Source organism: Xiphophorus couchianus, chromosome 3 (assembly GCF_001444195.1).
Source record: "Xiphophorus couchianus chromosome 3, X_couchianus-1.0, whole genome shotgun sequence".
NCBI lineage: Eukaryota > Metazoa > Chordata > Actinopteri > Cyprinodontiformes > Poeciliidae > Xiphophorus > Xiphophorus couchianus.
The window spans coordinates 1,099,552-1,118,828 of record NC_040230.1 but is presented as its reverse complement, the minus strand read 5'-3'; the positions used below and the strand labels follow the sequence as shown (position 1 = coordinate 1,118,828).

The window sequence follows — 19,277 nt, the reverse complement described above, 5'->3', positions numbered from 1 at the left end:
ATTTGAAACTTTTCTTGTAAGAACAAAGTCGTATCATCAGCTAGTTGATTCAAGAGTTTAGTTTTTCCTGCAGCTGAGATCAATATTTAATAACAGTAGATATAATTTGTAATATTTAATAACAGTAGATATAATTTGCTTAGGGAAAAGAAACAAAAAGGAGATCCAGGGAATCCCTCATGAATCCACCTTCTGTTTTAAATCTTTAGGTTTTTTCCATCAGGTCATTTTATTGAGTTATTTCCAGAAGCATAAAGAGAGCAGATTGATTTTTGAAAATTCTCTCCAAAGTCAAATAATCTGAGGGCTTTGAAGATGAACTCATGATCTATGGAGTCAAATGTGTTTAAAAAATAAATCAAGCTGTGAGCTGAAACCATTTCTGGATGGTCTAAGATATCAAGAACCAGTTTTATATTATTAATAATATGCCTTCCAGCCATAAAGCATCTCTGAGATTCCTCTATAAAACCACTAAGAACTGTTTTCATTTTTTTTGCCAAACTGGCTAAAATGTTGTAATCACTGTTTACTAAAGAAATATGACACCAATTATCCAAAATGAATGCATCCTTCTGAGGTTCAGAGTAATTAGACTTTGAGACAGTTTTCCATTATTAATGCTTTCAATAAACACAGAATGTAAACATGGAGTCAGTTCTTCTGACAGCATCTTATAAAGTTCTGGTGTAAGTCCATCTGTACCTGGGGATTTATTTAAGATTATTAATAGCTTCTTTAATTTCATCAGGTCTGATTGGAGAGTCACATAATATTTTGTTTTGGTCACCAGTTGTTTCTGTGCCATTTGTAACTTGGTTCTCTGTTGTTCAGACAGAATTAGAGGAAAATGAAATCAACTCAGAGACCAAGCAGGTTTCCTCCTTTATGCTCCAGTTTTACTTAAGATCTGAATTAACTCATATTTTAAAAGCTCCCAGTAATGTCCAGAGTTATTTTCAGATTTTGTGCTGGTTTTAAGAGCTGTGCAGTTTTGTTTTTGATTGTTGAACAGACAAATTTGTCGTTAAGAAGTGAGTTATTCATCTTCCAATATGCAGGTTTATGATCAGTAAGGGCTGCTTGAATAATCTCAGCTTTGCAATTTGAATATTGTAAGGAGTCGGATATCAGCCAAAAATCGATTCTTGAGTGTTGAGAACCAGTTTTGTTTTTCCATGTAACATTTTTCGTGTTTGGATTATTTAGCCTCCAAATATCTATTAAACTTTGTTCATTCATAAAGTCTGAGAATTTATTGTTGGCCTGCTAGGCCATCGGTCAACCTCATCATTCACAGTACTGTCGAAATCTCCTCCTAAAATTATCTTATTATTAAATTTATTAACAACAGCGTCAATACTGGAGTTCAACGTTTCAAACAGCCTGATATTTTCCTTGGTGTCGTTATAACCATAATCACATGTGATAACTGAGAATATAATGTCCAGCTGGGTGAAGATGATGATGCTGCTATTAAATTTGTGTTTCAAAGTTAATGTACCTGCTGTACAGTGAGTTCCTGGGCCATCCGCAGCTCTTCTCCCCACTGAGCTTTAAAAGTTTATAGCCACTATCAACTCAACGAGTCTCTTGGTTCAAATAAAAATCAGAACCAGAATGTTTTGCAAATAGAAATAAAGCTTTTGTTTAGTGATATCCTTCAGTCCTCCAGCATTAACTGAGAAGAACTTTAACATAGTAAAAAACAAACAAGATGATTGTCTGAGTTTTAGTCGAACTTAACTGGGAACATAGAACTTTTCCTCCTTAATAGGTTGAATTTGATTGAAACAGTTATTCAGTTTCCTTGCCGTCCACAAAACCTCGTCCTCCTACAAAGTACGCGATCTTCTTATCCTTGCGGGTTTGTTGGATTATTGGGCGGCTCCGTTTCTCTCGGTCTGCCGCAGAAAGATCTTCTCTGAACAGATTTCTTTGCGTCAAGTAGCCAGAATTCTTTGCCATCTTCGAGATCAAGTTGCGGAAATGCTGCATAGAGAAATGGATGATGGTATCTCAAGGCTGTGGTTTGGTTGGATGTTTCCTGTCTAGCCGATAGACTGAATCAATCACCTCCAGAAGCTTCTCTGTGTAGTTTGGGATTATATTCTGACAGACCTCCACCACCGTGAGCCTCACATCTTCCGTCCCTTCGGGCCTCAGATTCCACCGCCTCTTCCCGGCTGTTAGCTCCAGGACTCTGTTTTCCAATTCTTCAATCTTTTCCTGAGCTCTGCTGACTCGGCTGACCGAGGTGAGCTCTGTGCTTTTAATATCTTGTATGTCAGCAGAGAGAAAACTGATTGACTTCAGGTCATCGATGGATTTCCCAATAGATGTCCTTTGCTCCTCGATAGCTAGCTTTAGCACCGCCATCACGTTCTCTGCTTTAGTTTGACCCATTTGACCTTTCTTGGTAGACGGTGACTTTGTAGGACTAAGTACCAGATGACCTTCAGTTTTTGTTGTAAAGGTTGAAGACATTACAAATATATCTTTCAACAGGAGAAGAATAAAGTTGGAGAAAAGTTCCGAACAACGTCTAAACGCTATCCGCCATCTTGGCTCTGTTGCTAAGAAACGACAGAAGTGGGTTACCTGTCTGTGACGTCATAACTTGGTCGACAGGGGAGGAAAAAATTATAACAATTCTAGTTATAATTACAGCTGAAATGATTAATGTGACTAACTGATTATTGGAATAATTGTCACTAAATTAGTGACAGAATAAGACACTCAGAGCAGAAACTGAACAAAAAGATCAACATTTTACATTTAAGGTCAAAAATCAACGGTCTGAAAATCTCCTCCATAGTTTCAGCTTCATCTGGTTCAGATTCAGTAAAAAGAACAAATTTATTAAACATCTTTTTTTTTTATCTAACTATGATCCAGTTAATCAAAAGGAGGAGCAGGTCAGTCCAGCTTTTCCTGCTTCAGGTATTTTTTTGAAGGAATGTTGTTATGACATGTTTACTTTATTATTTATGCTGTAAATAACTCCTATATAAACAGTTTCTTAGCTGATAAACTTCTCTATTTTCATGTTCCTGTGCAAATTTTGATGTTTTTGTGTAAATTTATTTTATTTTTACTAAATTTGTCCAAAGTTTTTATGCTGTTTTTAACATGATCAGTTTTTGATTGTCTGTAGAAAACAACAAAAAGTCCGAAAAATTTTTTACCTTAAGATGAAATGAATAAATAAATCCTGAATATTTTTTGCACCTAAATATAATTTAAAATTTGCTACATTAATGTATTTTTTGTGTTTAAACATGTAAAATTCACAGTCATGAGTTTTTTTCACGGGTTTTGATGAAAATGTGATTTTTTTTGAGTGTCGTGTTTCGGGCTGAACATTAAGAGCAGATGGTGAAACTTTTCTGGGTTCTTCTGGGCCAGATGATGCAGTGACCCATGGTCACAGTAACTCAGAGATGGATTCCCAGCAGAACCGACGAGTTGCTGCTGAAAACATCCATCACTCTGGATCGGCTGCTTCTGCCTGAATGACAGAAACCGCTCCACAACGTGACGCCATCCGTTTCCATCTGCATCCAATAAGTCAGATAGCAGGAAAAAATATTTGTTTTGTCATTTGACTCCAAAGTGAAACAAGCTTTATGGAAACTGTTCCACCCAGATCAATTCACAGGAATCCAATTCTTCACTTCTGAAGAATGTTGATGATTTTCTCACCATAATAATTGTTTAAAAATACTATTTCAATCCAAACAAAGATATTCTACTGAGCAGCATCTCTACGCTGTACATCCTCAACTCTGGGCTCTTTTTGCATGAATTCCTGCATCAATGCGGCTCGAAGGACATCAGCTGAGGTTCTGCTGAGGTTCTGCTGAGGTTCTGAAGGTCCAGTTAGTTCTGATATCGCCTCCTGCTGCCTGTGCACCTTTTCTACCACACTTTTTCCTTCCACTAAACTTTCTAATAACAAGCTTCCTTAGTGTCACTATTTACTGGATGACACTTCATGACAACAGTCATTAAAACTCCTCCATGTCCCTGACAGGAGTCGTGTCATTCTTATCACAAACCGTCAAACAAAGTGTCACCAAATGTTATTTTTTATTTTCATTTTTTAAACTGTTTTTATGCAAGGCAAAAAATAAATAAACAATAAAATGTGATTTAATTTAAAATTTAAATCCATCCATTTTCTAACACTTTGTCCCTCATGGGGTCGGGAGGAGCTGCTGCCTCTCCGGCTAACATTTTGGCGAGAGGCGGGGTCACCTGGACAGGTCACCTGGACAGGTCACCAGTCTGTCGCCGGGCAACACAGAGACAGACGGGACACACACACACACACACACACACACACACACACACACACCTAGGGAGAATTTAGAGAGACCAATTAACCTGACAATCATGTTTCTGGACTGTGGGAGGAAACCGGAGAACCCAGAGAGAACCCACCATGCACAGGGAGAACATGCAAACTCCATGCAGAAAGACTCCGTACCGGGAATCGAACCCAGAACCTTCTTGCTGCAAGGCAACAGTGCTGCCAACTGTGCCACTGTGCAGCCCTATATTTGAATTCAATTAAATCTAATAATTCTTTGGTTTTATGTTTGTTTTTTACACAGAAAAAAACACAGAAACAAAGAAACACTGAAACACTGAGACACTGAAACACTGAGACACTGAAACACTGAAACACTGAAACACTGAGACACTGAAACACTAAAACACTGAGACACTGAAACACTGAAACACTAAAACACTGAAACACTGAAACACTGAGACACTGAAACACTAAAACACTGAAACACTGAGACACTGAAACACTAAAACACTGAGACACTGAAACACTGAAACACTAAAACACTGAAACACTGAGACACTGAAACACTGAAACACTGAAACACTGAGACACTGAAACACTAAAACACTGAGACACTGAGACACTGAAACACTAAAACACTGAGACACTGAAACACTGAAACACTGAGACACTGAAACACTAAAACACTGAAACACTGAAACACTGAGACACTGAAACACTGAAACACTGAAACACTGAGACACTGAAACACTAAAACACTGAGACACTGAGACACTGAAACACTAAAACACTGAGACACTGAAACACTGAAACACTGAGACACTGAAACACTAAAACACTGAAACACTGAAACACTGAGACACTGAAACACTAAAACACTGAGACACTGAAACACTGAAACACTGAAACACTGAGACACTGAAACACTAAAACACTGAGACACTGAAACACTGAAACACTAAAACACTGAAACACTGAGACACTGAAACACTAAAACACTGAGACACTGAGACACTGAAACACTGAAACACTGAGACACTGAAACACTAAAACACTGAAACACTGAAACACTGAGACACTGAAACACTAAAACACTGAGACACTGAGACACTGAAACACTGAAACACTGAAACACTGAGACACTGAAACACTGAAACACTGAAACACTGAGACACTAAAACACTGAAACACTGAAACACTAAAACACTGAGACACTGAAACACTGAAACACTGAAACACTGAAACACTAAAACACTGAAACACTGAAACACTAAAACACTGAGACACTGAAACACTGAAACACTGAAACACTGAAACACTGAAACACTGAGACACTGAAACACTAAAACACTGAGACACTGAGACACTGAAACACTGAAACACTGAAACACTGAGACACTGAAACACTGAAACACTGAAACACTGAGACACTGAAACACTAAAACACTGAAACACAGAGACACTGAAACACAGAGACACTGAAACACTGAAACACAGAGACACTGAAACACAGAGACACTGAAACACTGAAACACTGAAACACTAAAACACTGAGACACTGAAACACTGAGACACTGAAACACTGAAACACTGAAACACAGAGACACTGAAACACTGAAACACTGAAACACTAAAACACTGAAACACTGAAACACAGAGACACTGAAACACTGAAACACTGAAACACTGAAACACAGAGACACTGAAACACTGAGACACTGAAACACTGAAACACTGAAACACTGAAACACAGAGACACTGAAACACTAAAACACTGAGACACTGAGACACTGAAACACTGAGACACTGAAACACTGAGACACTGAAACACTAAAACACTGAAACACAGAGACACTGAAACACAGAGACACTGAAACACTGAGACACTGAAACACTAAAACACTGAAACACTGAAACACTGAAACACAGAGACACTGAAACACTGAAACACTGAAACACTAAAACACTGAGACACTGAAACACTAAAACACTGAAACACTGAAACACTGAAACACAGAGACACTGAAACACTGAAACACTGAAACACAGAGACACTGAAACACTGAAACACTGAAACACTGAAACACTGAAACACAGAGACACTGAAACACTGAAACACTGAAACACAAAAACACTGAAACACTGAAACACTGACTTGTTTTCCTCTGTTGGAGGCTGAAGCAGCGGAGAAGATGCAGCGCTCTGGTGGCTCCCTGATTCTAGTTCTGGTTCTGGTTCTGGTCCTGGTTCTGGTTCTGGTTCTGGTCCTGGTCCTGGTCCTGGTCCTGGTCCTGGTTCTGTTCCTGGTCCTGGATCTGGTCCCGACCCGTGCTGCTGGCACTGTGGATGCTCCCGCTGCAGCAGCTCATATTTATCCTCCATCGTTCTCCGGAAGCCTCTTCTCAGAAGTTTTGACATCAGAGTGGGAAAATTTCATATTTCCTCACATGATGGGATCAGGAATCGACACCTTACAGCTTTTTCACATTTCACAGAAACGCTCATCACTTTCTCTGACTCAATCTGGGACCAACATGTCAGCAGACGTCCGAGGAACTGAGCAGAAACACAACATCTGTAATAAACTGTTTTCACTGTTAGAACATGAACTTTGACCTCAGTCACCACAGAAACTATACATGTTGCAAGTTTTTGTAGCAAATAAAGCTTTGATGTTGAATGAAAACGTTTTCACTCCGTTGTCAGATCATTTCATGGGGAATGTTTTGTTATAAATAAATTTATCTGTAATTTTTCATCCATATTAAGAAATGATTTATTGACTTTGTGCTGAAAGGTTCCTCATAAGTTTGTTTTTCTCAGATTGTTGCACCAGAAACTGAATTACAACAATTGTTTTTATCTTTAGTGTTTTTGCAGTGTTGATGTTTTACATCCTCAGATAAGATACTGAGGATGGGGTATTTCAGGGTATTTCAGGGTAGTTCAGGGTATTTCAGGGTATTTCAGGGTATTTCAGGGTATTTCAAGGTAGTTCAGGGTATTTCAGGGTATTTCAGGGTAGTTCAGGGTATTTCAGGGTATTTCAGGGTATTTCAGGGTAGTTCAGGGTAGTTCAGGGTCGGGGTATTTTGGCTGCATGCTGACCTTTGACCTGCAGCTGGAGGGATTTTGATTCAATCCATCCATCCTATCCGGGGTCGGGTCGCGGGGTCAGCAGTCTCAGTAAGGAGGCCCAGACTTCCCTCCCCAGCCTCTTGTTCCAGCTCCTCTGGGGGAATCCCCAGGCGTTCCCAGGCCAGCCAGGAAACATCTTCCCTCCAGCGGGTCCTGGGATGAGGGTGGGAACGAAGATCCACCGGTAAATCGAGAGCTTCGCTTTTTGCCTCAGCTCTCTCGTCACCACGATGGACCGGTACAGCGCCGCTTCACGGCAGACGCTGCGCCAATCCGCCTGTCGATCTGCTGCTCCCTTCCTCCCTCATTCGTGAACAAGATCCTGAGATGTTTAAACTCCTCCACTTGGGGCGGAATTTTAGATTTTGAATCTAAAATTAATTTAAATGTTTTGTCTCTGCTCTGATCTGATGGAGAATGATTCACGGTTTCCTGCGTTCCTGTCTGGTTCTGCTGAACTCTGACTCATTCGTCAGTCGGCTCTTCCTGCCTCCTTCTATCGATCCTGACCTCTAGAACCCGGCAGTCCTGCAGCCAATGGACAAAAAGTTTCATATTTTCCTCCAGCAGAGGTGCCGGCTGCTGCGATGTAACGTTGATGAAACGCTGCGTCATGCTGCTGCGTTGCTCTGCCCATGTTCCCAGGAAGGCGGAGAGATTCCTCTGTCAGATGCTCCACGTGCTGCAGCTTGTCCAGCTGGGAGCCGCCGGCCTGCAGCAGAACAAGACGAGTCCTGCTGCAGGCCGGCGGCTCCCAGCATCCACTAAACAACCACAGACACATGAAAAGCAGCAAATCATCCACCAGAAATTCACTTAACTATTAATTAACATGATCTAAAGTTTTAACTGCCAAATTTTCACACAAACATCTGCAGTCAGAACCCAGATCAGAACAAAACCAACGGAGCCTAAATTTCTGTTTAGGAACCAGAGACAGAAATCTGTTTTCACTTTTATTGCCTTTGTGTCAGATGCAGATTTTCTGTTCTGTGTGTGAAGTTGTATCTGGTTAGTTAACTAAATACATAAATACATAGAACTAGTGTGCAAAATTAATCAAGATAAATTAAAACTGATTGACATATCTGCTGCCTTTACAAACACAAATAATGCAGAAGTCAAATAATATCTGAAAATAAAAAAAGTACAAAAAATATATTGGCTGAAAAACATTTCCTTTCTCCAGATGAAGTTTCCATTAAGCAAATTCATGTTTGTAGTTTAAACTGGGCAATTCCAGCGAATAGCCGGAACGCAGCTACTCAACATATTATTATTATTATTATTATTATTATTATTATTATTATTATTCTCTTCATTCTGCTGCTTTTGCTGGTTTATAAACATGCAGCTCTGCAGCAGAGGCGGTCCTTAGCTGGGTGCCCCCACCCTTTCCCGCACACACGCCCACACACACACACCCACACACACACCCACTCACACACCCACACACACACACACACACACACACACACCCATACTCCACAACGCTGCTGAGCGGTTGTTATCATGGTGAACTGCATTATATTGACATTCAGATCCTCTGACGAATTTACACACAGATATCAATAATGGCCAGATTAGTAATTAATTTCTTCTTATTTTCATGACTCAGCTTGATTTTATCTGAAGCTTTCTTGCAGAATGCATGTTACCGTAAATGTCTGACACGTTTGATTTCCCCGGCAGGTGGGTGGCAGGTCTCTGCAGCACCTGGCAGGCGGAGCTGGTTCTTCTGGGCCTGGAAGTCTGTCGCTGTGAGGAAAGTTTTCCTTTTGAAAAACATTCAGGAATTCCTCTGAGTTTTAATGATGAATCCACTGTGGGAAATATGTCTCTCATCATGAGCCGATGATCGAATGCAATGAATCACTTTGTTACGTTCAAGCTTCCACAAAACAAGGTTCAAATAAACTTAATCGTAAATAGATACAATCAATACAAGAAATACTTTTTGTTCTGGTTCTTCACCCCCTGGAACCAGAACCACCAAACATCCAGAAAACTGCAAAACTGCTGAAACATTGAGTCTTTCAAAGTGGACATATAGTGTCAATGTCAGGCAGTTTTAACGTGAAATCAGTTTCGTCTGACTGTAATTATATTACAGATATTTAAAACTTAGTTTTGACTCGACAAGCTACATTTCCTTGATTCTGACTGATAATTTAAGATATCTGCATTCATATTCTGACTAGCAGGAAGAATAATTCAATAAGTACAATCAATGCAAAACAAGAGACACTTTTTGTTCTGGTTCTTCAGTTAGTTGAGATTATGCAGCACAGATTAATGTTTATTAATTACAGATTTATCCATCCAGCTTCACGTTAGTCAGAAAATGCCACCACAAAATGAATAAGGCAGCTAAGCTAGCTAATGCTAGTTAATGCTAATGCTAAGAACGTCACTGAATACATTTGAATCATGTGTTCAACAAAATAAAAATGGCAAACACAACATTAAGCCGTTTATGTAATAATGATATTCAAAACATGCAGTACATGGTTATGACATTAAGGAGATAAAAGTTAGCACACAAGCTAACATTAGTAGAATGCTACTGCTAGCAAAACAGCCTGGATGTCATATCAATATATTGTGAGTGTTAATATAACCAAAAACCAAATATTTTTATTTGTAACTTTGGCAACATTTAACTTGGAGTAAAAAAAGCTGAGAGAAAAAAATGTTGGCTTTATGAAAGTGGTCAGCGGTACGTCCATGACTCTGTTCATCAAATCTACAACAAAAACTGAAGAGTAGAAATTAAAAACTGTAAGAGAGAATAAAGAAAACTAGACAGACTGAGACTAAATTCAACTTTCCTGCTCACCAAGGCTCCAGTACAAAACTGTAAAATGTATTTAATGTCTGAAAAGGTGGAGACAGAACGCTGGGTCTCCTTTAAATCAAAAACAAGAGCTGCCTTTGACAAATAATCAATCAATCAATCATTTTAGTCTGTTTTCCAACTTTTAATCAATTTCCTTTGTTTTGCCAAGTCAACATAAAGTTCTTTTCTTGTTTTTGCATCAGCTTGTTGCAGAAATTGACTTTAAAAACAAACAACCATTTGAAGCTGTTTCCTTAATGTTCTGCAGGTCTAAAGGTCCGACTGGATCCTCTGCAGAACCAAAACTGGACCGACGTTTCTGATGGTCTGAAAATCAGTTTTTACTCCAAACACAGAAACACAGAGAGGAGAGGAGGGAGAGCAGCTGAAGTTTGAGTCACTGACAATCGACTTTTGATAGATGAAACATAAATGTGTTGTTTTTATGAAACAAACATCCTGAAGCAGATCAGAGCAGAACAAATACGATTTTAAACTCTGGAGCGCCGAGATGTTTGAGTCTCCATGAAAACTGAAAAACCTTTTTACTCCGGCTGCATCAAAACGACGAGGACAGGCAGCACCTGCTGCAGCTTCATCACCTGCTGCAGCTTCTTCACCTGCTGCAGCTTCTTCACCTGCTGCAGCTTCTTCACCTGCTGCAGCTTCATCACCTGCTGCAGCTTCTTCACCTGCTGCAGCTTCATCACCTGCTGCAGCTTCTTGACGTCCAACAAAAATTAAAATGTTTTTACTCCGTCCAAGGAATTACTGGAGTTAGAGTAAAAAAACTTTTGGTTAAAAGGAAACTGAAGTGCTGAGTAACTGAACAGAACATCGTTTCATATTAACTACAATAATCAGACAAACCAAAATATAAAGTTAGGAGAAAATTTTGAGATTTTAAAAACCAGATTGACAATAATTTATATAAATAACTAGAAAATAACAAAACTCAAGCAAGAAAAACATTTTTCCAAATCTGTTTCTTTCAATATAAAACTAATGAAACTTGAACAGAATCTGATCGTCCTTCTGATTCTGATGGATGTTTGGTTGAAACGAGGCGCCGTTTGAAAAGTTACACTAAAAAACTAACAGCAAAAACTTAGTTTATTTAGTCTGTTAGAGAGAAAAGAAATGTTCATTTTTTAAAGTTATATTTCAGTCATATTATTCAAGACTAAATATTTAATTCGAAACTAAATATATAGCAATGAAATTAAATGTTTCTTTTGGTGAAACTAAACTTTTGTTGTAAACGTTTTACTTGTTGTAAGTTTGTTCTTGGTTCAGTGAAGTTTCTCAGTGGAGGATCCAGAAGTTTAGCAGCGATGCTTCATCATGGAATCACTCACATGAAAGTAAAGAGTTGTAAAAATTCTCCTAAAAATACTTTTTTTTATCTCAAAAAATTACTCGAGTGAATGTAACTAGCAGCAGGTGATCCAGGCCCCGCCCAGAACTCCCAGCATGCTGAGCGGCAGCAGCGGCGGCTGCGGCCCCGCTGGTCCCGCAGCCGCGACAGGCCGCAGGTGGACGCCCTGCCCGCTGCCGGTCATGCTGCGGGCGTCCTGCAGGGCGCCCACCGCGGCTCCGCTGGAGTTCAGGTCTCCGCTGGTGGTCAGGTCGAACACGCATGCGTGGTAGTAGACGTCCCGGGTGGGAAGCAGTGCGGCGCAGTGAGCCTCCGCGGCGCCGGCGGCGTGCGGCGGCGCCGGCGGCGGGCGCAGCGCGTCCACCCTGTAGGAGGCGGGGCAGCCCCACACGCACAGCTGCAGGTCGTGGTCCGGGTGGAAAGCCTCCAGGACGCCGCGGGGCGAGCGGACGGACAGGCCGAGCGAGCGGCCGCTCTGCCGCACCACCAGCAGCGTACCGATGTACGCCGCCCGGATCTCGGCGTGCCGGCCGGGACTGTCGGTCCGCACCGTCAGGACGCGGCGGCCCCGTCGCTCGCCGCTCCACTGAGAGCCGTCGGCGAAGGCAGCGGGAACGTCGTCCAGCTCCGCCTGGTACAGCTGCTGGTCGGTACACTGCCGCCAGCTCTTAAAGATGATGGTGATCTGAGACGGAGGAGGCAAGAATATTTAGTTTAGCTTAACTCCAACTCAGTTAAATATTTAGCTGGAGCTAATGTTAGCTTAGCTCCAACTTTAGCTACCATTAAACCAAATATTTAGCTGCAGTCTAGCTACCACTAAGCTAAATGTTACTTTATTGGAAGCTAAACTAATAGCTTAATTTTAACCTATAATTAGTCTGAGCTAATAGTTTATCTCCAAGGCAAATGTTTAGTCAGAAGTTAAATAATTAGTTTGAAGCTAAATATTCTTAGATTTAGCTCCATTCTAAGTAGTAAGTTAGCAAGTTAAATATTTATCTCCATCTAAATGACTTCTGACTGTAACTTTACAAACACATGATAATGCTGCCACTACCAGCAGCCGCTATGCACACGGCGGCAGCCAATCATCTGCCAGCAGGAACTGAAAGCTGTCCGCTGAACTTTGACCCACCTTGGTGACGACAGTGTGGTGCGTCCCATGACTGGTTGGCGCGCCGGTGACCTGCACATACAGGTAGTCGTTGTCGATGAGAGGCCACGCCCCCTGCACAGCACAGGTGTGGAAGTCGTCGCTGAAGGTTCGGATGTGCGGGTCTCCGAACACGCTGCAGTGCCGGTACTCCGGCACGCGGCCCTCCCTGCTGACGAAGCTCCGCTCGTAGAGGCAGGCGTCCCCCGACACGGCGCCCTGTGGGAGGGGCCAGGGCCGGGCCGTGGGCCCCGCCCGCGGGCAGCGGTGCTGGATCAGCAGGTCCTCGATGCCCTGCACCGCTGAGTGGTAGGCCAGGTCTCCGCGGCACGGCCGCGCCGTCCGCTTGGTGCACAGGCTGTAGGAGCGCAGGGCGCTGCAGTACGCCAAGTCGCTGCTGAGCGCCGCGCCGCCGCCGCTCAGGTGGACGGTCGCAGCAACAAACTCAGCGTTACACCTCAGGATCCGACAGGAAGCTCCCACTGAGGAGAGAAGGCTTCATATGGTCATAAAGTCAGGTTTTAATCTGGGCTTTTATTTTGAAAAAGATGCTGGAAAGAAATCCACAGTTTTCATAAATAAAGATTCAGAGCGACAGTCTGATTATTGATCCAGCCTGAATGACTGAAATCAAAGATCAAAACGTCTCAACTGGACCTGAATTTGTTGCTCGTTGAGATTTGAAAAAAAAAGTTGCTAGACTTTTGGCTAGTTATTTTTTAGAAAACATTTTATTTGTCATGTCTCTTATTTAAAGAAAGAGTAGCTAATTTGTCAGTACTCACTTTTTAACATAAAGTTGCTAGATTTATGAAATAAAGTTGCTAGATTGGTCCGTCTTCACCTCTGAACAAAGTGGCTAAATATGTCGCTAGTCGCTTTTTTAATAAAGTCACCAGATTTACTGTCACTAGTTATGTTTTGAAAAAAAAGTTGCTACATTTGTTGGTAGTTGGTTTTTTGAAAAAAGAAGTTGCTAAATTTTTTGCAATTTCCTTTTTTAAACATAGAATAGCAACATTTATCACTGGTTCTTTTTTAAGTCATTAGATTTGCTTTTTATAGAGAGAAAGTTACTAAGTTATCATTAAGTTGGCTGCAGTCCTTTCTCTTGTCCCTGGCCACGCCCCTTCCAACAACCTCCAATCATCCCCAGACCTGGCCACGCCCCTCAGTGTATCCTGGCTCCGCCCACTTTGGTGGAGTCGTTCTAAATTTGGGGGCGGGGCTTCACTTTCACAGGGTTTAGTTGCTATTTCCCAGTGAGTTTCTGAGTTCGTACCTTCAGGTAAACACAGCTGGACCAGCAGCAGAGTCAGGTGGATGCAGCGTTTCCATGGCAACCGCGTCTCCATCAGCAGCGAGCAGCGGCCTGAGAGGTCACAGAGAGGTCACACATTCAGCTGTCTGAGTCCCGCTGGTCATCAGAGGCTTCCCGTCTCCATGGAGACGCTGATGGATTTATGGGATGGAATCAATCATCCCATCGTTAATTTACTAGTGATGAGTATCATCATCACTAGATGTTCCAAGTCTTTTTTTCAATTTCAACTTTTTTTTTCATTTGAACAAACTTTATGGCTCCAATGTAGCTCCATAATCGTCTGACCGGCTCTGAGCCTCTGTGTGTTTTAATGTGGACTTTAAACCGATTCTACCAAACAGGGGGCGGAGCTTAGCGCAACACTCTGCTGCCATTGGTTAAACCATCAAACACAAAGCCAGAGTACGGCAGGCCGTTATAACATAAAATCAGCTTCAGCACATTTATTGCAGAACTCCAGGCGTGTTAACACATGGATATATCTGTAACTATATTCTGATTAATGACATCAGATTTACCACTTAGTTAGCTTTAATTCAGGATATCTCTGAATTTTTGAAAAACTTGAAAAAAAGTTAAAAACTTTAGATCAATCTCAAAATGTTTATTTTTTTTCTAGCAAATTTTCCCATTTTCAATCTCAGAAAAGTTTTTTCTAGAAAGTTTTTCAGAATTATTGCAAAATTTCTTCTCCTTTCTTTTCTGTCTACAGTTATCAAGCTGTCGCAGATTTATTATTTTTATCTTTTCATTTTAATGTTTCGATTTTTATGAGATACTTAAATTTTCCTATTTTATTTTCAGTTTTTTGCTGTTAAAATAAACTTTTATGTCTGAATGGAACCAAAGCTGCTAAACGTCTGAGTTCAATTTAAACTCCAGCTGCTTCGCAGACAGAATATTTGACTGCATCTCGACAATCTGATCCTCCTGCTTTATCGAAAATTTGTTCATTTTTATAAAAGTATCAAACTATAGATTGTCAGATTTTTAAAGCTTGAATTTGACTAAATTTAGGATTTTTAGATAAATAAAACACATTAAATGCTCCGTCCAGCTGCTTAATAATCACGTATTTATAGTTTAAAGTGAATAAAATCAAAGTTCTGGATGTTTCTCAGCAGCTGTTTGTTGGGCCGACCAGAACCTCCGCGTGTCCCGCTGAGTCCGACCCGCTCTCACCTCCTCTGTGTTTGCTTTACCTGCAGCTGGTTCCGGATCAGAGTCCGTCCATGTCCTGACCCAGAGAAATGTCCAGAACCTCCTGGAGACCCGGACCGGGTTCTGACGGGCTCGGCAGGTCCGGTTCCAGTCCGGTTCCACTCCGGTTCTGGTCCGAGCCTCGGGGAAGTTCTCAGCTGACTGGAAGGTTCTGCTGCTGCTAAATAAATCCCCAACGACCACCTGCTGCACGACAACTGTCCTCACACACACACACACACACAGAGACACACACACACACAGAGACACACACACACACACCGACACACACACACACACACACACACACACAGAGACACACACACACACACACACACAGAGACACACACACACACACAGAGACACACACACAGAGACACACACACACACACAGAGACACACACACACACACCGACACACACACACACACACACACTGCAGGCGTCTATTTTTATTCCAGAAGCTGAACTCTGTTGGTAACATGATGTTAAACTTTGAAATAAAGTTTCTCTAATAATTTATTTATTCTGACAGATTAAAATCTGATTTAATCTGCAAGTTTCAGAGTAAAGATAAAATGTTCATTTTCTGCATTAAAATGTAATTTTATTGAGAAAAACAGATAAAAACTTATTAAAGACAAATATAACAAACACAGGAAAGACAAGAGAGTTGGATTCTTTTGATCTCTTGAGGAGAACGGACAGAAACGTTTCCAGTCACAAATCTCCAACCGCTCTGAAAACACATTTGTCCGCTCCTCTCTTTTTATTACTTTTATTAATCCCTGTCACAGAGAACACTGCAACTATAAGGGGTTTGGGCAAAACACTTCATCACTTAGTCGCAGTGCTAATGACAGTCACTAACTAAGATATAAATGGTATCTTGCACTAGATTATTCGGCTCCAGACTCAGAGTAAAAGTTGTACGTCTTCACAGCGACGGTTTTACTGCCATCTAACAGGTCAGGATGCAGAAGTTGATCTGAGCCATAAACCTGCTGCCCTGTTCCTCTCTGCTCTCCCTCAGAGAGGAAGGAATCCAACAACACAGAAACTTTCTTTATGCTGAAATAAAAGAAAACAATAAAGGCATATTAGACAAGAACAATATAAAGGTACATGAACAACAAATATTTGATGATATATATAATTTACCTAACAACCTGGAATAAATAATTTAGTATAAAAAACAGAAAGTGAAATATCTTTTAGGGACGTTTGGAAATTTTCTGATAATGTGACTGGATAATTAAATTGTATTATTTATGACTTAATATAATTGATCATGAATAAGAAAATAACCAAAAGTATTAATTATTGTAATAACTTAATTTGAATCCAGAAATTATTCATAATAAATAATGAAATAGTGCAAATGTACAGAATTATAATAAAATAAATCTATGTAATTGATTGGAAATGACAATAAAATGCAATGAATTAATAAATCAAAGCAATATTTGTTTTATAAATATAGAAATTGTAATAAATAAAATAATACAAATGCACAAGATTTACTTAATGTATTATTTAGAAATGAAAGAATAAAATTCATTGATTATTATAAATCCAACCTTTAATTATATCAAATAATAAAATAATACAAATTAGACAAGATTGTAATTTCTGTAATTAACTGCAAATATAAATGAGATGCAAAAGATTTAAATTAATATAATACATTTATAAATCAAGTAAGTATTCTAATAAAATAATTTAAATGTATATGATTGTAATTAATGCATTGATTAATATAATTACTTGTAAAGTCCAGTTATTTTAGTTATATTAAATAATTATACGGGATTAGCTAATTTATTTATTGTTTATTTGTTTATTTATTTAGCTGTTTGGACTGAAAAGGTTTAAGTCCGGAACCAAAGTTTAAATTGCTGAGCTGTTTCTAGGCGGAGCCATTTAAGCTCCGATAAACAAAAATAAATGATTAACAAAGAGGACCTGGGCTGCAGTACCTGCGGCCAGGCAGCAGGGGGCATCACCACCCTGCTCCGGTGATACTCCTCCTGCAGAGGGCGCCCTCTGCGCTCCACTTGCAGCCAGGATTCGCTGCTTCTGCAGGTGAATCGGGTTCAGGTGTTTCCGCCTCACCTGAAGCTTTTTATTTATTTATTTTTAACGTAAAGTTCGCGGCGCTGGATCGACGGCGGCCCCGCAGGGTCAAACAGGTTAATTCCCCTGAACACGGGGCCCCTGCACGCCTCGCTGAGCAGCTCCGGGTCTTTGTTGGAGTTCAGGGTGGGAAGAGGAAGAGGAGGAGGAGGGAGATAAAAACAGAGCGGACGGACCGGGACGATCCACAGAACCGGAGCAGCGGGACCAGCATGGAGGTGAGGCGATTCTATCAAACATTTAGACTCAAAATTTGCTGAACTTTTACTAAGAATAACAATATTTAACAGTTTAAATCAACTTTAACAGTAAAGATTAAACATTTTATCAGCTCATTTCCAACAAGCTGCTCAGCAACACAAGTAATATGTAACAAAACACTTTTTATTTATGTGTGGATGGAAGTTTGAGCTCTTTATTTTTAGGATTTTAAAATATATTTTTTATTAAAAACAGGTTTAAGATGCATTTTTCCCCAAAAAACTGAAAACATGAATAAATAAAACTAATTAGATTTTTGTCACCAACAGACCTGTTGGTTAAAACGGATTCTTCAAACTGAAGCACGTCTGAAACGTTTAGTCACCTTGTGAACGATCAGAATCAGGTTTTAGAGAAACAAAAGAATTGGAATGCGGCCGCGTTTCCCTCCACCGGCTGGTTCATGGGAGACGTTTCCAGAAACAGAAATAACCTGCTGGTGAAACGCTAACACCATTCATTCTGCCCTCCATTATTCAGAATGAATGGATTCCTCAGACAAGCGTGTCCAAGGTGAGGCGCGGGGGCCATTTGTGGCCCCTAGTCTTATTTTGTGCGGTCCATATGGGATAGAAATTTGTCTCATCAGCGCAGATTGTTGATGCAGATGGAGACATGTTTTCACAAAAATGTTAGTATTCATCTTGTAATAACCAGTCTTTCTTCTTTCCCTTTAATTTAAATGTTGCGTTTATCCACTGACTTCTGCAATTATTTACACTATAAAAACCTTTTTTAAATAAAAAGTCACCTAAATCATGTTTTTATTGCCAAGAAAAAAAACTAAATCTTTTCTAGTTTTTTCAGTCCAGCTACAAAAGTTGTGGTACATGTCCTGCTGAGTTTGGACTGTCTTGGTTCTGGTGCTAGCTGGTTCTGGGGCAGTAAGGCTAACAGTCTTGGAGGTTAAAGGTCATGTTTTTCTTCCAGGGCGTTCGGTGAGGTTCCTCCCGGGGGCGGGCAGGTTCGGGATGCGGTGCACTGTTGTCATGTCCCTCCAATATTGCACTCGTCCCGGCCTCCCCGGCCCAGGGGTCACGACCCCACGCTCGCCTCCAGGAGGGCAGGCGACACGCCGTCCGGCGGCTTCAGGAGACGAGAAACGGCAACAATCAGCTGATGGTTTGTGAACAACTTCAGAATCACATCAGAAAATCAAACCTTTCCTACGAGAGTTTGAATTGTTTTAATTTTCACTAAAAATTTCTCTTTTTGATTCGTTAAACCTTAAAAAACCAGTTCTCCTCACCATCACACGATTATGACCGTGGAACGGTTTCTTTCTGCATGGCTCTCTGCCCAGGGCGGCACAACCCTCAGGTCTCCGTCTGCTGCAGTTTTATGCTCCTTTTTTATGCTGAGTATCAAGAAAGTCCTGAGTTCAAATCCTTTGTGATGAACAGCACTAAATTAAAGGGCTACTTCTCAGTTTCTTAAAGAATCTGGAGTTAATTTGATCAACTCCAGTTAAAAATCTAGAAATTTAAACAAATTTTATCTATTTGAAATGTCTTAGACTTTTATTGTT

At 40.6% G+C, this 19,277-nt stretch overlaps 1 protein-coding gene across 1 annotated transcript; it reads right to left on the bottom strand.

The window, feature by feature from the left end:
- Positions 1-9,737: 9,737 nt before the first annotated feature.
- hjv (hemojuvelin BMP co-receptor) lies at positions 9,738-15,643 on the bottom strand. Its single transcript, XM_028012287.1, has 4 exons — positions 15,356-15,643; positions 14,112-14,201; positions 12,812-13,311; positions 9,738-12,358 (listed from the first exon to the last, which is right to left on the bottom strand). The coding sequence occupies exons 2-4, from the start codon at positions 14,182-14,184 to the stop codon at positions 11,729-11,731; spliced, it is 1,203 nt and encodes a 400-aa protein (XP_027868088.1). The 5' UTR covers positions 14,185-14,201; positions 15,356-15,643; the 3' UTR covers positions 9,738-11,728.
- Positions 15,644-19,277: the final 3,634 nt, after the last annotated feature.